Source organism: Octopus bimaculoides, chromosome 1 (genome assembly GCF_001194135.2).
Source record: "Octopus bimaculoides isolate UCB-OBI-ISO-001 chromosome 1, ASM119413v2, whole genome shotgun sequence".
Lineage (NCBI taxonomy): Eukaryota > Metazoa > Mollusca > Cephalopoda > Octopoda > Octopodidae > Octopus > Octopus bimaculoides.
In genome coordinates, this window is record NC_068981.1 from 33,748,166 (window position 1) to 33,766,948 (window position 18,783).

The 18,783-nt window shown below is 35.8% G+C and overlaps 2 protein-coding genes across 2 annotated transcripts in view; one reads left to right on the plus strand and one right to left on the minus strand.

Moving 5' to 3' along the window:
* The window catches only part of LOC106879987 (queuine tRNA-ribosyltransferase catalytic subunit 1), a 27,771-nt gene extending 12,553 nt beyond the window's left edge, over positions 1-15,218 (plus strand). The window contains exons 2-9 of the mRNA XM_014929764.2: positions 3,424-3,492; positions 4,605-4,743; positions 6,845-6,923; positions 9,220-9,335; positions 11,193-11,331; positions 12,458-12,533; positions 13,848-14,048; positions 14,603-15,218. Of these exons, the coding sequence (XP_014785250.1) occupies positions 3,424-3,492; positions 4,605-4,743; positions 6,845-6,923; positions 9,220-9,335; positions 11,193-11,331; positions 12,458-12,533; positions 13,848-14,048; positions 14,603-14,758 (975 nt within the window). The 3' untranslated portion in view covers positions 14,759-15,218. The remainder of the gene's footprint in view (positions 1-3,423; positions 3,493-4,604; positions 4,744-6,844; positions 6,924-9,219; positions 9,336-11,192; positions 11,332-12,457; positions 12,534-13,847; positions 14,049-14,602) is intronic.
* Positions 15,191-18,783, minus strand: part of LOC106879985 (WD repeat-containing protein 46) — a 30,180-nt gene continuing 26,587 nt past the window's right edge. Inside the window, exons 12-14 of the mRNA XM_052972325.1 lie at positions 18,351-18,445; positions 18,023-18,124; positions 15,191-15,379 (exon numbers count right to left, since the gene is read on the minus strand). Of these exons, the coding sequence (XP_052828285.1) occupies positions 15,206-15,379; positions 18,023-18,124; positions 18,351-18,445 (371 nt within the window). The 3' untranslated portion in view covers positions 15,191-15,205. The remainder of the gene's footprint in view (positions 15,380-18,022; positions 18,125-18,350; positions 18,446-18,783) is intronic.

Here is an 18,783-nt window from a genome sequence, read left to right on the forward strand (position 1 = left end):
CCAGAGGTGTGAGATGTGATCATTTTCAAGTACTGGGGGTGGTTTGTGTTCCCACCAGTTTTTATCATGGGGCAAGTCCAGATTTTTGCAAATTACCCAGTGAATTATTATTATTATTATTATTATTATTATTATTATTATTATTATTATTATTATTATTATATCATCTATAAAATGATTTCAATGAAAGTAAGGAATTTTATTGGAAATATTTGTATTATTGGAAAGGCAGTAATGCTTGTAGAAAAAAAAATCAATAGTGTAACTGGACATTGACTATAGAAATACTTGATTTGTTGTTGTAGCTGGCAGTCTTTTTGTTGTTGTTGTTATTTTTAGAGGATTGAAATAGGAACTTAATAATATTCATATTTTTTTTAAGACTTGGCTTGGAATGGTTACAGAGTTTGTTTCATGACAAAGTAGTTTTCAGTTCAATCTCACAGTGTGGCAATCTTGTGCAAGAGTCCTCTACTATAATCTTTGGCTAACCAAAGCCTTGTGAGTGTAATTAATAGACAGAAACTATATGGAACCCTATCATATCAGCTTAATAACTGGTGTTGGTGTGTTTACATCCCCATAACTTACCGGTTCAGCAAAAGAGACCGATAGAATACATACCAGGTTTAAAAAGAAAAAGGACTAGGACTGATTCCTTTGACTAAAAATTCTTCAAGATGGTGCCCCAGCATGGCTGCAGTCTAATGACTGAAACTAGTAAAAGATAAAAAATAAAAAAAATTATTATATGGTGCCAAGACAATGGTACACAAAACCATACACACACATACATACACAAATAACAGCTTCTTTCACTTTCTGTTTATCAAACCCACTCACAAGACTGGTTAACCTAAGGTGTAACATGGTGGAACTGAACCCAAGCTCACATGGATGGGAAGCAAACTTCTTAACCACACAGCTATGTCTGCACCTTATATATATATAAATAGTTGTAACAGTGATTGTGTTGCAACAGTGATTTGTAGATAAAAACATGCAGGTAAAATAAGGGGGATTATGAGGGACGGAAGAGAAAACAAACAAATAAATAATATATGATGTTATACAAGTAAAACAAATTGTAGATAGGTGTAGGAATACGAAATGAAACAATGAAATCAAAGACTGTGTTCAATGAAAATGAATGTGCTAAGTAAAAGGAATAAAAGGGGATCTAACACCTTGGGGTTATACTTTGTATTAAGGAGAAGTAAAACATAAGAGAATTGAAGAAAAAGAAATGGAAATGTTACCATTTTTACATCATCTGTTTACATTACAGGTGTTATAAAATCAGTATTCATCACCATGAAGGCGCATGGCTCAGTGGTTAGAGCGTCGAACTTATGATCGTGAGGTTGTGAGTTCGACGCTCTAACCACTGAGCCATGCACCTTCACATAGTGATAATACTATATAGCTATATAGTAATACTCTGCCTTACTATATAGGGATATTGCTCTTCCTGTTTACAGTGGTGAGGACTGTTTACAGCTTAGCAGACTGAGCTTTTGAGATTCTGAGAGATGTTTTACTCACGCAGCATACATTAGTGACTAGATATGACCAGCTGATCAACTATGATTTTTAGATATTTAGTACAAGCAAGTAAGTTCATGTTAGTGGAGTTTATTATTCAGTTTCATCTAGTGTATGGAGGAAAGGTAGCTTTAATAGCCAAGGCTTTAAACTAGTAATTCCAAGGGTTCAAGATTGAGAAAATGTCATAAACAGTACTGGATACATTCTTCTATCTGATCCACCAAAATTTAATTGAAATATGTCTCTCTCTCTTCAAAAGTTAGAAGTATCTAATTTAGTTGTAGTAAAGCATGTCACTCTCATTGTAATTTAAGTTAGAACTATCACTCAAGCAATGCACTCACTTAATTGAATTATATGTGATACTCCCACTCCAGTAGCTCACCTTCCTCAGGTCAGTCATGTGTAACACTCCCAGGCAGAACTAAGCTATAGGTTACCTCTAATTTTATTGACCTTAGGATGGACATCTATTAATTTGAAGATCTATTTAACCCTTTAACATTAACATTACTCTTTCAAATGTAATGCTTGTTTAGTCACATTGTTTTGAAATTAATCATGCATTATCTTGTAGCTTTGAGATTTTGATGATGTGACTTTATTTTGAGAATGACTTTGTTGGGTAGGTATGATGGGCTGGATCTGGCCTTGTTTGAACATAAAACATATTTTGGGCCAGATACGGCCAGTTTAAATGCTAAGGGGTTAATTAATGTATGTTCATGGCACGTGTAAAGACATTTGAGTGAGATCGTTGCCAGTGCCATTGGACTGGCTCCTGTGCAGGTGGCACGTAAAATACACCATTTTGAGCATGGCCGTCGCCAGTACCGCCTGACAGGCCTTCGTGCCGGTGGCACATAAAAGCACCCACTACACTCTCTGAGTGGTTGGCGTTAGGAAGGGCATCCAGCTGTAGAAACTCTGCCAAATCAGATTGGAGCCTGGTGTAGCCATCTGGTTCACCAGTCCTCTGTCAAATCGTCCAACCCATGCTAGCATGGAAAGCGGTCGTTAAACAATGATGATGATGATGACGATGAGAATTAACGGATGTGAATGTTCTCTAAAATCATTTCTAGATAAGAAATAAATCATAATGAAATGTTGCTCTTTGGTCCCAAGTCAGTTTGGTCTTTGACTAAGCAGGTTTCTCATCAAAGGAATTCACCTTATCTCCATTCGGCATTTTTTTTTTCTCAGGAATAGTATACCCCAGATTACATTATCCAGTGTTTTTTTTTTTTTCTTTTAAAACAGTATGATGTGACATGAGGAAGATTTTGCTGCTATTTATAGCAAGTTGAACAACTATATAGAAGCTCCCTAGAGAACCCCTTGAGACTCCCTCTTTGGGAGTTTCTTTGTTTTATCTGTTGGTATTAAAAATAATATTCCATCAGTCAGAAAGAAAAATACTGTAGGCAAACTCTGGTTAACTAAATATTACCATGGAGACATTCTAATTCACACATGTTTGTACAAAGTTTAATTTTGTTCTTGTCTGTTAATTCTAGTTTTTGTGGTCGAGAAGTACATGTTTCCACAGATATAATAGCAGTCAGTCTAGTGCCAGTAACTTTTACTTAAGAAAGGTTTTATTCCAGGCACTACTGAAATCACTGAAACAATCTTCAGTTTAACAGTGTTATCACTGCTTACGGTGGGGGCTGTTATGTCTGCACAGACATAAACTGGATCATTGAAACCTAAATATCTTGGTCACAGATACAGCAAAGTATCGGTGATGAAATGATATGAGCTGTTGACTACATTCTTGGTTATTGCCATTTTCTACTCTCTATTTCTTAAAGAAATTCCTGTTTTATATCTATTGAAGATTATATATAATTTTTCTTCTTTTCATCTTAGGGTCCTGAACTCATGAAAAAAGCAGGTGGCCTTCATGAATTTATGAGCTGGGACAGGAATTTATTAACTGTAAGTGATTTTTATTGGTATTGATTACATTTGTACTCTTCGTTAGTTTTACCAATTTAAGCTTTTAAATAAATGTGTTGTTGAGTAGATGAGGTTGTAGTGATTGTGTCAAAATCTTGATATTTTAGGAAGAACATACTAAGATTGTTCTCTGTTGTTTATCCCAAGCTCATAAAAAGACTTGGATTCAGTTCTGCAAAGTAACAAAATACTTATAACGTACTGAAGGTATCAACTGGTATCAGGTCACTCTTCACTGCTACTGGTAACATGTAACCCAGTACAACCTGTCACATGGTCAAGTCATTGGCAACTAACATGGCCATAGTCCAAAAACTGAAACAAGTAAAAGATAAAAGAAGATGATAACATTGATTATGCTCCCACTACTTATAGCTGCTTCTTTTGTTGTTGCTGGGAAAAGCTGGTCACTGTTGCTTGAAAAGGGTTAAGATTTTTTTTTTAAATGTAATTCTTTATGACTTAGATGTAAAAAAAAAAATGCCTGCAGAGCTGGTAAGAAGAAGAAATTTATCCTTGCAACACAGTGGTCTCATAAAAGGCATCCAAAGACCATGTGATTGTGTTAAACCTGGTGCTGGGTTAAGTCTATAACTGACTGAAAGATGCATTTAATTGGTGTTTCCTGATGAGTCTTTCTAATTTTTACAGCCTCCATCTTATTTTAAGATTTTACTATGTGTGTTAGGTTTAGAGCAGGTACATTGTACCTACGTATTGTAAGAGCTAATTAAATGATTCGGCAATTGCCTCAGAAAAACTATCCAATTCATACCAGATCTAGAATGATAATGTTATTTACCGTCTTAAGATTCAAGGGCTTAAATTGTGTGAATAGGGAGTTCATTGAGGGAAATCTGGCTAATGTATTGAACAGGTCAAATAACCACCGAGATGTTTTACTCCACTTCTGATGAAGTAAGTTGGACCATGATGGCATGATTACAGTACAGAACCAGTGACAAGATGCCTGCCATTTACCTTTAAACTCCATTGTTGTTATAATGTGCATTTATTGTAAATTTAAATAACTTGAATAAAAATGGTATAACTTCTTTCTGACATTTATCATATTGTTTACATCTGTTTAGGACAGTGGTGGCTTTCAGATGGTATCTCTACTAAAGTTAGCCAAAATTACTGAAGAAGGAGTAGAATTTCAATCACCTCATGATGAAACTATGATGCTATTAACTCCAGAGAAATCAATTGAAATTCAGAATGCACTTGGTAAAAACAGTTTTATAAAAACTTTAGCTTTTACTAGCAATTCATTTACATTGTGGTTGTGTACTTTTAGAAGTGGCTCCTTTATTTTAGCTTTTGTATTATTCTTTTTTTTTTTCTATATTTTCACTCATATTTCATAAATGACTAAGTACTGGCTTGGATGTGTGATTAAGAAGCTCACTTTGCAACCATGTGGTTTTAAGTTCAGTCCCACTGCATGGCATCTTGGGCAAGTGTCTCCGACTTTAGTTCTAAGCTAACCAATGCCTTGTGAGTAGATTTGGTAGACAGAAACCACATAGAAGCCTATTGTGTGTGTGTATACACACACACACATACACACACACACACATATATGCAAATTGTAGTTGTGGTCGATGCCAGTGCCACCTGACTGGCTCCTGTGCCAGTGGCACATAAAAAGCAACTAATACACTCTCGGAGTGGTTGGCGTTAGGAAAGGTATCCAGCTGTAGAAACCTTGCCAGATCAGATCAGAGCCTGGTGTAACCACCTGGTTCACCAGTCCTCAGTCAAACCGTCCAACCCATGCCAGTATGGAAAATGGACGTTAAACGATGATGATGATATGTACATCTTGTATGTGTGTGTGTGTGTGTGTGTGATTGTATTTGTGTCTGTATTTGCCTCATCCTACCACCTGACAATTGATGTTGGTTAGGTTACATCCCAATATTCTAGCAGTTTTTGTCAGTAATAAGGTCAATTTATTCAAATAAAATCCTCTAAATCAATGCCCTAACATGGTTACAGTCCACTGACTGAGACAACTAAAAGACAAAAAATATAAATATAAAAATATAAATATAACAAAAATTTCAGCAAATTTGAGTAAGTGGAACAAATGATTTTTTACACATAGTCTCATTGCTTATAACATTACTAGTGGCTCAGAGTTATTTAGGTCAGTGATTTTCAATCTTTTTTTTTTTTTTCTCCCTTATGCTTCTAGCGAGATATTTTATTATAAATACTCACAACAATTCTGTGCTGAAGCAAGAACAAAATTTTGTCTAGGCATAAGTTTATACTATTAACACCAACATTGCTATTAAACCAAATGTACCACACCCTAAATTTTGATTTCTTTGTGGCTGCTATTTCATTTCACATATATTATGTAAATATTAATTTTGTCACATACATTATTCTGTCTAGTTTTTCCTTCTCTATAATAAGTCAATGTTAAATGTTTAAACACATTTTTCTATGCATAGACATGGCTGTTTGGCTAAGAAGCTCATGTTGCATCCAGGTTTCAGGTTCAGTCCCACTACACAGCACTTTGGACAAATGTTTTTTTAGTTTAGCCCTGGACCAACAAATGCTTTGTGAGTGAATTTTTGGTAGATGGAAACTGTGAGGAAGCTTGTCATACATGTATGTATATATATATATATATATATATCATCATTGTCGTTGTCATTTAATGTCCGCTTTCCATGCTGGCATGAGTTGGACGGTTTGATTGAGGACTGGCAAGCCAGGAGGCTGCACTAGGTTCCACTCTGATTTGGCAAGGTTTCTACAGCTGGATGCCCTTCCTAATTCCAACCACTCTGAGAGTGTAGTTCTCAGGGATATTTAGCACAACACACAATGTGACAAGGCTGGCCCTTTGAATTACAAGTACAACTCATTTTTGCCAACTGAGTGAACTGGAGTAACAAGAAATAAAGTGTCTTGCTCAAGGACACAATGCACTGCTGGGAATCGAACTCATGACCTTATTATAGTGAACTGAATACTCTTAACCACTGAGCCTTGACAGTTCTGTTTCTGTTTTTTTTTTGTTTTTTTTCTGTGCATAGCATACCTGGAACTACACTAATCAGTGTATCCTCCCTTTTTTTTTTTTTTTTTTCAAGATGAAAAAGTACAATATGAGGGATGTTTAACTGTTGTTTCTGGCAGGGTTAGCAACTGTATAAAGACATCCTCATTGGGTCATGGAGAGCACTGTCACTGTAATATCAGCTTCAACAGCAAAAACTTTTAGGCCACTTAATCAGAAAACTCAACATATTACCTGTTCATATCTCCTAAAACGATTGTTTCTTATTTGTGTTTATTCTTATAGGGGCTGACATTATAATGCAATTAGATGATGTTGTATCCAGCTTGGTAAGTGGGCCAAGAGTAGAAGAAGCCATGCATAGGTATAATCTTTGTTATTCTAATTGTCTTTATTCCTTAATCCATTACCTCCCATAATTCTATTAACTGGAATTTTTTTTATGAAACTTTGATTTCTAGCATAAAACAGCCTTAGAAACATGCTGGAATGATCAAAATAACATTTCAAAATAACATTTTAAATAGAAATATGCGAGATATTGGGTGAAAAATTAGCAAACCTCATTTGAATATCAGAGAAATATACTTTGTAGATATAGCAAAAAGGTTAGATATGTGTAAATATTGACAGATAATTACAGAATTTGTAATTTTTAAGTGATCTCATATGAGATCACTGGTAGGTAATGGGTTAATCTAATCAGTCTATTTGTTACTGCTATGAGGCTAAGGTTTTGAGCTACAGACTTAGATGGTTAAGAGCTTAGTTAAAGTTAGATTACACTATTGTGTTATTGTTTAACCCCAGGTCAACTTAAGCTTGTACAGACTTAGGATCAAAGACATTCCTGCCATGACCATCTCATTTTTTTTTTCCTTGTGGAGATGTAGTTAGGGGTGTATCTAATGTGTGTCCTTACCTTTTTAAGATCATCATTATCATCATCATCGTTTAACGTCCGCTTTCCATGCTAGCATGGGTTGGACGATTTGACTGAGGACTGGTGAAACCAGATGGCAACACCAGGCTCCAATCTAATTTGGCAGAGTTTCTACAGCTGGATGCCCTTCCTAACGCCAACCACTCAGAGAGTGTAGTGGGTGCTTTTACGTGTCACCCGCACGAAGGCCAGTCAGGTGGTACTGGCAATGGCCACGCTCAAAATGGTGTCTTATATGTGCCACCTGCACAAGAGCCAGTCCAGGGGCACTGGCAACGATCTCACTTGGCTTGCCGGGTCTTCTCACCCACAGCACATTTCCAAAGGTCTTGGTCAGTAGTCATCGCCTCGGTGAGGCCCAATGTTTGGAATATAATCTGCAGGAGATTTGGTTGTTATTTCTAGCGGGTTGTTTGACCTCACAGAGGCTCTCTCTCTTTGGCTCATTGTATTTTATATTTAGGTAACACATGCAATTCTAAGTCCACCAAATAAGTAAGAGTGAAACCTGTTGTAAAGTACTTTTCTTAATCCACTGTTAAATGATCAACAGCGTTGAAAGAATTTCCAAAGAATCGTTCCAAAACTGTAAAAATGTTGAAATATAGAAAAGAAAACTCCTTTCATTTTTGCTGACAGAAATGGATACAACTTTATTTTGTTGCAATTCATATATAAAGTTTGAGTCAGTTTGTGTATTTGAACCAAAAAGTTTTGTAAAGGGACATATAGACATACAAATATTTCTTGCTTTCAACTTTTTGACTTATTCAATTATTAATATATTGCAATGTATTAGAGGGCATGTTTATAGACTTTTAGCCAACACTATGTTATAATGAATGTAAAGAGTACATATCATCTCCATCATCATTATCAGTATTTAACATATGTTTTCCACACTACCAAGGGCTGGACAGTTTGACCGGAGCTGGTAAGGTCAGGGGCCACACCAGGCTCCATTGTCTGTTTTGGCATGGTTTCTATGGCTGGATGAATGTACTAGGTGCTTTTTATTTGGCACCAGCATTAATATCAATTCAGCTGTGGTGGACAGGTCTTCCTAAGTACAGCAAGGCACCAGATATCTTGGTCCTTTGTCATCTTTTTTTGTAAGGCTTGGTGTCTTAAGATTGGCCTTCAGTACTTTGTCCTATGTCTTCTTGGGTTTCCCTCTTCTATAAGTTCCATCCACTTTAAGTGATCAGTCCTTCTGTATGCAACTGTCTACATCCATATGCATAACATGACCAAAGCAGCATGGTTTTCTCACCATCCGTTACATGCTGTAAAGTGGCTGGATTTAGAAAAGGCATCCAACTGAAGAACCATGCCCGAGCTGAGACTGGAGCACAATATACTTCTTGAGACCTTTGGATTCTGTCAAAGAATTCAACCTTTCCTGTTGTTTCCAGTCTCCATGAAAAACATGTCTGGTCATAAGAAACTTTTACCTTGCTTGGAAACTGATGATGATTGGCAGCATGAAGGGTATCAGGCCATAGGAAATCTGCTTCAACAAATTCCATCTGACCCATGTAAGCATGGGAAAATATACATTAAAACTAAGGTGACTGGCCATAGAGAATTATGTATTCCTATTCAGAGTCTAAAATTACCTGCAGAAAGGATATAAAGCCTTATAACTTGGGAAATGATAGCCCAGTCATTTATTTCTTCTGTAAACTAATAATTTGATAATTTTTTTTCATTGCAGAACAGTTCGTTGGCTTGACCGGTGTCTCAAAGCTCACAGCCGACCACATGACCAAAATCTTTTTCCAATAGTTCAAGGTGGACTCAATGCCAATCTTCGACGTCAGTGTGCTGAAGGTAGAGTGCATAATTTGTTTTCTGTTATTCTTTTACTGATTTTAGTTGTTGGAATCAGGCCATTCTTCAAAAGTATTGTCAATTGTGTCAAAAACAATATTTGATAATGCCACCAAGGATGATTGGGAAAGGTAAAGTCAACCTCAGTGAAATTTGAATTCAGAATGTAACCAAACAATACCACAATATATTTTGTCTGATGCTCTACTAATTCTACCATGTTTGCTGAGTTTGTTTCTTTGTTTATATATAAAGTCTTTGTGTAATGTTTAGAGCAAGCATTACCATATTTCTCTTGAAATACTCTGCTTTATTTTAAAAATAATGAAGAATTTAGTAAAATAAAAGTGTCCTTATTAAGCTAGTATTTGGAACTAATATTCAGTTAATAATTAAAATATTTCTTTTTGACCAAAGTTGGTCATTTAGATATTGAGTCTTATCATCATGATTGTTGTTAACCAATAAAAATGTCTTAGCTTACTGCATCGAATATGTCAGTGCTCACTTTTACTATAGTTTAAATTAGTTAACATTTGTTTTTAAATATTGCATTGTTAGTTACTGGTTACCAGTTGGCCAATCTGTATTTCTGTGAGAAAGAATCACAAGGGAGTGTCTGTAACTAGTTTTAGAACAAATATGTCAAAGGATTCCATTCAAAAAGCATCAGTTTGTCAGTTTTCCAACCAATGTTTGTGTCCTTTCACAATATACATCAACAAAAGATCCCTCGCTCTTTTTCTCCTGCTCTCTCATGTGGGCTTCCACATAGTTCCTGTGTACCAAATTCTACTCAAAAATTATTGATCAGTCATCTAACATGATGGTGCGAGACACTTGCTCAGGGTGCTATGTAGTGGGACTGAACCTAAAGCACATGGTTGTAAAGAAAACTTCTTAACCCCACAGCTCTATCTGCACCCGTATTTACTGCTAGAAACATTAAAAAGCAAAACAGCAATAATTATGCAGTGAGGGGAAACTATCATATGAGTGTGGTTAAAGAGCTTGCTTTGCAACCACATGCTTTTGGGTTCAGTTTCACTGCAGGACACCTTGAGCAAGTGTCTTCTACTATAACCCTGAGCCAACAAAAGCCTTGTGAATAGACTGGGTAGATCTGAGGACATGCATAGGCTTGAAAGAAATGAAGCTAGCATGCTTCGCTGGATGTGCAGTGTCAGTGTACATGTACAACAGAGTAAGTTTTCTTGAGAGAAAAGTTGGGCATAAGAAGCATCAGATGTGCTGTGCAAGAGAGACGACAATGCTGGTATGGTCATGTGATGCATATAGACAAGGACAGCTCTGTAAAGAAGTGCTGATCTCTAACTGCAGAGGGAAACTGTGGAACAGGTAGACCCAGGAAGACATGGGGCAAGGTGGTGAAGCATGATCATTGAATGTTGGGCCTCATGGAAGCAATGATTAGTGACCAAGACCTTTGGTGATATGCCGTGCTTGAGAAGACCTGTCAAGCAAAGTGAAATCGTAGTTGTCAAGCCTTCATCAGGTGTCGTGGGGAAATTTCGAACTTGGCATAGTGGTTAAGAGTGCGAGCTACTAACCTCAAGATTCTGAGTTCAATTCCAAGCAGTGACCTGAATAATACTAATAATAATAATAATAATATCAAAAAATACCTTAGGAATGAGAACCCAGGTTTGAAATTTCCTCAAGACACCTGATGAAGGCTGGAGGGTATATCAGCCGAAACGTGTTAGCAACAAACAAGATGAGGACAAATATCTGTCAAATATAAATAATGTAAGTAATTCCTCATCTCTTAAATATAGAACTGTAAAACCAATGGATATTTAGCTTTTTTATTGAATAACTTTTCAATATTTTTAGAATTGATAAAAAGGGATGTTCCTGGCTTTGCCATTGGGGGATTAAGTGGAGGAGAAGAAAAACATGCTTTCTGGAAGATGGTTACCTTATCCACAGATGTTTTACCAAAGGGAAAACCAAGGTACCTTATGGGTGTTGGGTAAGTTCCTTTTAGATTATTCATTTATTGTTGTTTTTGTTTGTGACTGTTCCTGGTTGTATAAAACAAACTTCCTGTTTAAACTGATCTAACTGTGATATCACATACATAATTTCTTAAAACATTTGCTTCCTTTTTGTGGTCACAAAATACTTCAGTTCTCCTCTGTGTTGAATCCTCTAGGATTCCCTTCCCAACCATGCTTTTTCTACAAATGTCAGTTCTTAAAAAAATTCAGTTGACAATCAACTGCATTGATCTCACCAGTCTGGAATGTGCAGGGGTTGGACAAAACAGTGGAAACACCTAGCATCATAGTATCATAATTTTGAAATATATATATAAAACCGTCAAAAAACTTTGTACGAGTCCATACCTCATAGAAGTCAAGCTATAATTACAGCCAAAGATGGTTCTGCTCCATATTAAAATAAATTTGATTGAAATTTGAAGGTGTTTCCATTATTTTGTCCAACCTCTGTATTTGTAACCATGGATACTATGACTATTTAATAAAAAGAATAATCTATATATGTCCTGTTATTGTTTAACCCTTTTGTTACTTTATTTCTGTAGCAATATACTGGCATCATTTCAAATATTTTTTAGAATAAAGAAGAATTCAGTAAAATAATTTGCCATTATAAACTGGTTCTTTGGAATGTAAGTCAACATGAAGTTTGATGGAGAGTTTTGATTTAGGTTTTTTAACCCTTTAGCATTTAAACTGGCCAAATCTGACCAAAATATTTTACCTGTTTTATCTTTACGCTATTGATATTTGGCCTCTAACAACTGCCCTATGATGTCATTCTAAAAATATACTATCACATCATTGAAATCTGACAGCTACAAGATATGCATGATTATGCCAACATAGAAGGCAGATGTTAAACGATGGTAATGAATGTGAATAAATAAACATTAAATTTGACTGAGTAATCTGAACGCCAAAGGATCAAAACAAGAAGCTTGTATTATAGAACTAGGAGCAGTTTCAGGCAGATTGATATCAAAAGGATTAAACCATTATTTTTCTTGAAAGTAAAATAAAATAAAAAAAACCTTTACAATATATGTATTATTGGTATTAAATCCATAATTGTAAGTTGTATCTTTTCTTTAGATTTCCTGAAGATTTAGTGGTGTGTGCTGCTCTTGGATGTGACATGTTTGATTGTGTTTTCCCAACACGGACAGCAGTAAGTTAATGTTTTACTTTATTCCTTTCATTCTTACCCATGATGCAAGTATATTTTAAACCAGGTTTCCTCTTTGAGGACATCCTAAATGATGTTTCCTCTCCCCTCTCTTCACCAGTCTCAGATCCCTGCAAAAAACATCACAGATGTTGCTCTATATCCATTGACCAAAACCATAAATGATTATAATTTTCTCCATAGCACAACATTAAAGAAATTAACCAAATTTAGCATATGCCTTTTTTATCATCATCGTTTAACGTCCACTTTCCATGCTAGCATGGGTTGGACGATTTGATTGAGTACTGGCGAACCGGATGGCTGCACCAGGCTCCAATCTGATCTGGTAGTTTCTACAGCTGGATGCCCTTCTGTAGAAACTCTGCCAGATCAGATTGGAGCCTGGTGCAGCCATCCGGTTTGCCAGTCCTCAGTCAAATCATCCAACCTATGCTAGCATGGAAAGCGGACGATGATGTTGATATATCTTTACAATTGCTTAGTAAAAATATTGTGCTCTAGAGCCAAATGTGTGCTTTTAGGGCAGCGTTTCTCAACCATTTTTTTTTACTTGTGGATCCCTTTGTTTCCTATCTTATTCAGATGGACCCTTCTAACCATTCAATGTAAAAAAAACTCCTATTTTTATAATTAAATATTGTTAGGAATTGTCTAAAAACAATCGTGAGAATATTTTGTGTATTGTAGAAGTATAACCTATTACATGTAAATTTCAACAAAATCTTATATGAACCCTGGTTGAGAACCATTGTTCTTGGGAATCGAACCCATCACATGATGTTTCCATTATGCCTTATTGCTTTAGGGAAAGAGGAACAACACTTTTTGTATGTCTGATCCTCCAAAATACAAGGCTTTTGTGTTTCATCAAAAATGAAATTAATATCTGTTTATTGAAATGTTGCTGCACACTAAAAACTTTAATTTCAAATTGTGTGCTTCAAGCAATTCCAACTGTGGAAGGGAAGTTCTAGTTTTTGTTAATTTTTATCAATAGGAGTTTAATTCATTGCAAGTTAATGAAACATTTGTTAATTATACATATTTGAACTGTGCAGTCTATGACATCATCCACTGTTACATGGATTGGATCACTCTGTTATAGACATATTGGTAAAAGTATGAACAGCACCACAACCTATCATCTAGCTGCAATTTTGTTTAATTTATCAGGTTTTAACAGGAAATGATTCTCCCACTAAAGATACATATGTATTTCTAATATTTTCTTAATAAAATTATATTTTATACAAAGTTTTCTATGAAATCTATTCATGATTTTTACACTTTTAGCGTTTCGGTACTGCACTGGTGCCAACTGGCCAGTTAAATTTGAAGAATAACAAGTTTGCCACAGATTTCCGTCCAATTGATGAAAACTGTCCATGCAGCACCTGTAATGAATATAAATACACTCGGGCTTATTTACACACTATAGTTACTTATGAATCGGTTGCATGTCAGCTTTTAACAATACATAACATTGCATATCAGGTATGTTGGTTCAATGTATTTTTTAAAATTTAAAATTCTTAAATTTGTATTATTTGTTCTTATTAAGCCCTTCATTTCCTATTGGAGTATAGACTAATAACTTCTCTTCACTGTTCTCAACTCTGGGTTGTCTCTTCTACTTCTCTTTAGTCAGATTCCTGCTTTGTGGCTTTGCAGCTTCTTGTAGGAAGGCTGTCCTCTCCCAGATCTTGTTGGTTTTGAACTGTCTTCAATTCTCCTGTAATGTTGCTTCTTCCTTTATATGGGTGTTGGCCGTATATAAACCTATTTTTACTTCTGGGAAGAGGAGGTGCTCCATATTAGTCTAGCCTCTATCCTTTGACCTGTCCGGCAAAGGGAAATCCCTACCAAGTGCTTGCACTCCTGGAAAAGTTCCCAGGATCATTGAGACACACAAGCCATTACATCACCACAAAGACTGGACCTTTTGATGTATTATTTGATCTATATCACTTAAAATATTTTTAAAACTTCTAATTTAGTAAATTGCTGTGAAATGTTAATCTTTTAAATTAAATATTTATCTTTTCCAGTTAAATCTGATGCTGTCGATACACAAAAGTATTAAACAAGATAAATTTCCAGAATTCATCAAAGACTTTTTTAAGAAATTATATCCTGGAGAAAATTACCCTAAATGGGCTGAAGAAAGTCTTTCAAGTGTTAATGTACATCTCAGGGAACGTTGACAACTCTTTCTACGACTGCATCCCCCTCTATCCATATGCCATTTTTGTTACCAACACTCACCTATTTCCAAGGAAGGTAATACTTCCCCACAACCAGACATTTTCCAAGAAGATTATAACCAAAGGACACTAAATGTATGATTCCTATTTACATCTATTGTGACAAAGAGATACACACACACAGAGTTATACATACATATACATGACAAGCTTCTTTCAGTTTCCAAGTTAGTAGGGTGTATTTTGAGTGGGTTTTGTTGCTATTTCTAACAAGTTTAGTGACTGCAAAGAGGCTTCCTCATTGGTTAAGTAAGATTACTTTGGCTGTAGTGCATTGTCAGTAACAGCAAGATTCTCTGGTTTGTAGTCACTCCCATTTAGCTGTGATTATCTTCATCTAAGTAAATTAATAATTAAAATACAATAAAAAGACACAATTCCACATTTTTATTTTTTTAAATATTTCTTTCTCCATTCTTTTTCCTTTTGCTCCATCATTTCCTCTTTGCGTGTTTTCCTTTTACTTTCTTCTTTGATGGCTTTCGTCTTTCTAATCACTTTATCAGTTTTCTTGCTATGTTTCGTGTTTTGCTTTAATTTGACAACAGATTTTCCTGGAGCCTAGAAATGGAAAAAAAAAAAAAATGCATATAATAGTAATAGTAATAATAATTTCTACACAGGCACAAAGTAGTGCCAACCGCAGCAGCAGCACCACCACCAACAACAGTAATAATATGTAATGAACTTATTGTATACAGTGCTCAGGTGCACTACAGCTCATTAGGAAAAGTAGCCAAGTATGTATGAAGAGAACAGAATAATGCACAGAAAGTGAACAATAAATGAGTCATTTAAGAAAGAAAAGAAGAGTGGGAGGGATCAGGTGTACTGGTAGAAAATTTCAAGAATATAACTTTCTAGCTTTGGAAAGTGAGATCTCAGGAAATGGATGCAGTGCAGAATACTGTCTAGTTGGTTCAGCAAGAATTATTCAGAAAGTCCTCAGTGCAAAGTAAAAACTTAAATAGAAGGAAGAATGCTTCTCAATGCTAAACCATGGGTTGTGGTCTTGTAGGAAGTATAATGAAACTGGTTATATCATCAATACTACAATACCACAACAATTTAATCATCATGCATGGGTGGGAGCAGGTATGGCTTTGTGGTTAAGAAACTCGAAACCCAATTGTGTGGTTTCAGGTTCAGCCCCACTGCATCACAGCTGGGCAAGTGTCTTCTATTATATAGTCCTGGGCTGACTAAAACCTTGAGTGGATTTGATAAACAGAAACAGAAAGAAATCTGTTGTGTGTGAGTAGTATGTATATATATATATATATATATATATATCGAGAATGAGAGATAGTAAAAAATACAATTATAATTAAGGGCATAGAAAAGACTATGCCTAAGCTGAAAATAGACACCAGTTCTGTAAAAGTGATAATTTTTAAGTGGTTTGATGATTTAGCATCTATTTTCAGCATAGGCATAGTCTCTTCTATGCTCTTAATTAGGTCTTAACTATGCTCTTAACTAGGTCTATATTATATGCTGGCCACTGATAAAATCTTTAACAGTTTTATCCTTTATTATTATTATCGGAATCATCATCATCATCATCATGATGACGGAAGTAAACAAAGGAATATATTTTGATTAAAAATACACTTTAATAAATACGTGATTAATAACTTGGACAGTGTTCCAATACCTAATACATTCTTCAAGTTTCAGAAAAATTCTCTTTTTCATATCACATTGATTTCTAATGTAAGCACAAAACCACACATTTCACCGGTGGCCAGAAGAGCGAAAAATAATGAGATCGCAGGATGATTAGAAATGCGAACATTAAAGGGACGTAACTGCAAACTATAAGGCATTTTGTGTAACACTCGATCTTGTCACTAACCACCCCTATATCTCCATATACCTAAAGCAAAACATAGTAGCCACAACTTGAGGGACAATTAAAAAGAAACAATAAGAACACACACTAACATATGGACAGATACATAGTGTGTGTGTGTAAGACATTTCATTTACAAGTATATCGTGACTAGATGGTTCAGAGACCAACTCACAACCAGTGCATTGTGTCTATGATGACACAATAGTGACTGGAGGAAAATAGACCTGTCATGCCATTTCATTAAATTACATTACAGTAAATGTAATTTATTTTTCATACTTAAAAAAGCAATTATCTACCATATTTGATGGCATAAAAGACATGCAGGCATATTAGGTGCACTCCAATTTCAGCAGCACATCATTGCCGTTATCATCGTTTAACGTCCGCTTTCCATGCTAGCATGAGTTGGACGACTTGACTGAGGACTGGTGAAACCGGATGGCAACACCAGGCTCCAATCTAAATTTGGCAGAGTTTCTACAGCTGGATGCCCTTCCTAACGCCAACCACTCAGAGAGTGTAGTAGGTGCTTTTATGTGTCACCTGCACGAAGGCCAATCAGGCGATACTGGCAACGGCCACGCTCGGAATGGTGTCCAAGGACAAAATTTGCTTAAGGGCAGCCAAACTTCACACAAAGGACTCTGGGTGATTTTTCTGAGACATTTTGTTGGAAAAAAAAAATGCAATCAAATATAATACCTTCACTTAAAATCAACTCTGATTTTCTTCCTTTATTTTTCAAAGATAGAATGATTGATTTGAAAATAAAAGCATAATTTATAAATGCTTGAAATCTTCCATGGTAGCTGTACCATTTGCAACCTGTATTGTATAAGATTGAGTTGGCAGAGATATATTTCAAAACATAAAACTGTGAGTGAAAACTACTAAACCCTGAAGCTAATCATCGTTTAATGGCCGCTTTCCATGCTAGCATGGGTTGGACGATTTGACTGAGGACTGGCAAGCCAGAAGGCTGCACCAGGCTCCAATCTGAGCTGGCAGAATTTCTACAGCTGGATACCCTTTCTAATGCCAACCACTCCAAGAGTGTAGTGGGTGCTTTTACGTGCCACTGGCACGAGGGCCAGTCACACAGTACTGGCAATGGCCTCGCTCAAAAGGTGTTTTTTACGTGCTACCAGCGGCACTGGCAACAACCTCGCTCGAATGATTTTCTAACGTGCCGCCAGCACAAGTGCTAGAAGGCGACGCTGGTAACGATTACGCTCAAATGGTGCTATTTACGGGCTACTAGCACGGAAGCCAGACAGCTGCTCTGGCAAACAAAATTCATAAAAGTCAATCAAAATACGGTAATATATGAATAGCACACGTACTCCAAAGGTTTGTTTATTTTTTTCTTCCATGTTGCTAGAAATCCTTTCATAATTTGGTTGAAGTATCCTTCGATTATCCAGACTTATCATATCAGGTTGAATCTATGGAAAACAAGACAAAAATATTTCAATATCATTTGTGGATAATTCAAATAATACATGAAAGGCTACTTCAGAGATGGTTAATTTAAGAATATAATGTCAAGAGTATAAAATTAAATTAATTAAAATTACTTGTAGTTTAAAAATAACATTCTTTGTATAGTAATGTCAAGATAAATATAAGAAAATAATTATTGAAAAATCAGATATTCTGGGAAATATTTACCTTATCAAGCAACATTTTCACTTCTGTTTCTCGACGTTGTTCTTTGGATTGATATGGATTTGCTTCAAGAGCATCAAAACATGGCTCACCAGAACCTAAAAGAAACAAATGCACAGAATAGTGAGATATCATTTTAACTCTCTTTACTCTTTTACTTGTTTCAGTCATTTGACTGCAGCCATGCTGGAGCACCGCCTTTAGTCGAGCAAATCGACCCCAGGACTTATTCTTTGGAAGCCTAGTACTTATTCTATTGGTCTCTTTTGCTGAACCGCTATGTTACGGGGACATAAACACACCAGCATCTGTTGTGAAGTGATGGTGGGGGGACAAACACACACACACATATATATATATATATACACACACACACATATATATATCATCATCATCATCATCATCGTTTAACGTCCGCTTTCCATGCTAGCATGGG